Genomic DNA, 3,004 nt, shown 5'->3' on the forward strand with positions numbered 1-3,004 from the left:
ACACCATACGAATAGAGTTCCTAACATTGAAATTTGTTTTCTTTGGGAAGATAATGGATGATTTATCATAATTAACATTTAACCCTGAAATTTTCCCAAATTCTTGTAAGCATTGAAGCATTACATCCATGTTAGTGGTGGTTGCCGTCCCAAATAGGAAAACATCATTAGCATAGAAAAGATGCGAAATAGACACCTCTTTAGATATGCGCAATGGTTTCCAAAGTTTTCCAGAAACTCTACCTTCTATCATGTGAGAGAGTCTTTCTAAGCAAAGAACAAAAATATAAGGAGATAAAGGATCCCCTTGTCTGATTCCCCTTGAAGGAACAAAGGATTCAGTTATTTGGCCATTCCAAAGGACAGATATAGTTGCTGAAGAAATACAGCTCATAATGAGGTCAATCAGACTAGCAGGAAAATTGAACCAGATCAAAGTATCCCTAATGAAACTCCATTCCAGACTATCAAACGCTTTGCTAAGATCAATTTTTAGAGCCATACTTTTGTTCTTTTTACTAGCCTTATTGAAAATATGAGCTATTTCCTTTATAATGATGATGTTTTCATCAATAGTTCTGTTCATTATAAAGCTGGATTGAAGAGGGCTAATAAGATCAGGTAGAAGTGGTTTGATCCTGTTAGAAATGATTTTTGTAATCAACTTATAGATAGAATTGCAAAGACCTATAGGTCTGAATTCTTTCATACAAGAAGGGATATCAGTTTTAGGAATTAGGCATAAATAGGAGTGACTAATTTCAGTAGGAATGCAGTTCGAATTAAAACAGTCTTGAACAAAATTGATGATGGATTGATTCAATTGTTTCCAGAACTTTTGAAGAAATAAGGGTTGAATTCCATCAGGCCCTGGGCTCTTAATGGGATTCATTTGAAATAAAGTTAATTTAATTTTCTTCAGCAGTAGGAGCACTTGTTACTAAACTAGAGTGAATATTATCAATGGAACAAACAGGATGAACATTCCTAAGGCTACAGATATGAGTTGAAGTGAAGATCTTCTGAAAGTAGAGTCTTGCCATAGATTTGAGCACATTATGGTCATGGATCCAGATATCATCTTCATTTTTTAAACAAATGATTTTACTCTTAGACTTTTTAACTTTGGCAATGGTGTGGAAATATTTTGTGTTCCAGTCTGCAAATTTTCTCCAATTCAAACCTGCCTTCTGAGCCCAAATAGTTCTTTCCATGTGATAGATTTTATTGAGCTCAGCAAGGAGAGTTTTTTCAAGATCAAAAAGAAAAGGGGAGAAATGTCTAGCCAAACTAATTTGGATACCATCAATCCTCTTCAATAAATTTTTCTTTTTTAAGGTGATGTTTCCAAAAATATTTTTATTCCAATCATGCACTTTAGATAAAAAGTTATTACGACCATTAATGAAATGCATACTTTCTTCCTTCCAACTATTAACAAAAAAATCAGGAAATGAATCATGCGAAAGCTAGATTTCTTTACAACGAAAAGGGAATGGGCCAGGCAATTTATCATTAAAAACAGAAACAAGGACAGGGCAATGATCAGAGTAAGCTTTTGGTAAATGTAGTACCTGAGTGTTTGGAAAAGTGTTTAGCCATGGAGGATTTGCCAGTGCTCTATCCAAACGTTCACGAATTAGATCCATACCTTCATGAGCATTCGTCCAAGTATAGGGGTTGCCATGATAACCTAAATCCACCAGGGAAGCTGCATCAGCTAGAAGATGAAGGTCCGCACATTGACTCCCAGAAAAGGCTCTTCCTCCAGATTTCTCGGTTTGATTAGTCACCTCATTAAGATCACCAAGGACTAACCAGGGAGTAGAAGGTGGAGGAAGAGAGTTACGGAGCTCCCTCCAAAGCTCATGCCTCTTACTACTAGTACTCGGAGCATAGATTCCAGTGATCAAAACTTCAGGCTGATTGGGATTTAGTTTAAAGAGTGCATGAAAGTAGCTTGGAGTTTTTTCAGTGTGAGTAATAAGAGAAACTATATTTGGATTATAGAACATCCAAATTCCCCCCCTACGACCCTCAGCAGGAACAACAATGAATTTGTCAAAGCCCAAAGACTTAGCTACCATATTTGCTCTATCCTCATTGTTTTTCGTTTCTAAAATAATGAAGATGGATGGCTTATGATTGCTAATAATATCCCAAGCATAAGGGATGAAGTCATTTTTGCTAGCTCCACGAACATTCCAAACAACAAGTTTCATATTAATATCCGGAAGGGGGGTTTGAGAGAAACCTGAAAGCTTAAGTTCATCAACTGGAATCCATGGAAAGAATTTCTCCCAATCCTTCCATGCACTCATCTGATTCAGCAAGGCAATGTCTTTCATCATCAGAGGCTTTATCAGAGCATGAATTTCCTTCTCCCCTCCATTGATCATCCCCCAATACCTGAATTCCACTTGGAGTCCCACTATTCCTTTTATTACTGAGTATGTTGTCATATGGTTTTGGAGCAATTCTAAGTCGAGTTCGACTTGTTTTGATCCCAAGACAAAGCTTGGTGGGTTTTTTGCTGGTGGAAGCAGGGTTAGGAGTGGAATTGGTGCATTGAAGGGTGGCGATGGAAGAGGGAGGTTGGAGTTTGGTTGGTAAAGGTTCAGGTTGGTGGATTGGAGAGATTGGAGCTGAAGTAGGGAGTTGTGCATGAGAGCAATCTTCTGAGAGGTTGGGGGAGTTTCGATCGATGCCCATAGAAGTGGGTTCCCCAAGAGTGTTTTCGGCCTTTGGTGGAGAATCGGATTGATTGATGGGTCGATGGGTTGAGGAGATGGTGGAGTTGGGTTGTGGAGAGGGTAAGGGGTGAACGGAAGACGGAACGACAAAGAGGTTCTCACCCTGCCAGCTACTTGTTGTTGGTGAAGATCCCTGTTTGTTCTCGGTAGAGGAGGCGATGGTGGTGGCGTTGCAGCATTGAGTGGTTGAGGCATTAGTGGTAGCTCCAATTGAGGTTGTTGTTCCGGCTGTGGTGACAAATTCCGTTGAA

At 39.0% G+C, this 3,004-nt stretch overlaps 1 protein-coding gene across 1 annotated transcript; it reads right to left on the minus strand.

Annotated features, from left to right (window-relative positions):
• Nucleotides 1-1,469: 1,469 nt before the first annotated feature.
• Nucleotides 1,470-2,222, minus strand: LOC110781522 (uncharacterized). Its single transcript, XM_021985675.2, has one exon. The coding sequence runs from the start codon at nucleotides 2,220-2,222 to the stop codon at nucleotides 1,470-1,472; it is 753 nt and encodes a 250-aa protein (XP_021841367.2).
• Nucleotides 2,223-3,004: the final 782 nt, after the last annotated feature.

This window comes from Spinacia oleracea, chromosome 1 (assembly GCF_020520425.1).
Source record: "Spinacia oleracea cultivar Varoflay chromosome 1, BTI_SOV_V1, whole genome shotgun sequence".
In the NCBI taxonomy this organism is placed as follows: Eukaryota; Viridiplantae; Streptophyta; class Magnoliopsida; order Caryophyllales; family Amaranthaceae; genus Spinacia; species Spinacia oleracea.

What these genes read in the sequence shown, in the direction of transcription:
- LOC110781522 (XM_021985675.2), bottom strand. Translation starts at nt 2,222, where the DNA reads ATGAAACTTGTTGTTTGGAATGTTCGTGGAGCTAGCAAAAATGACTTC.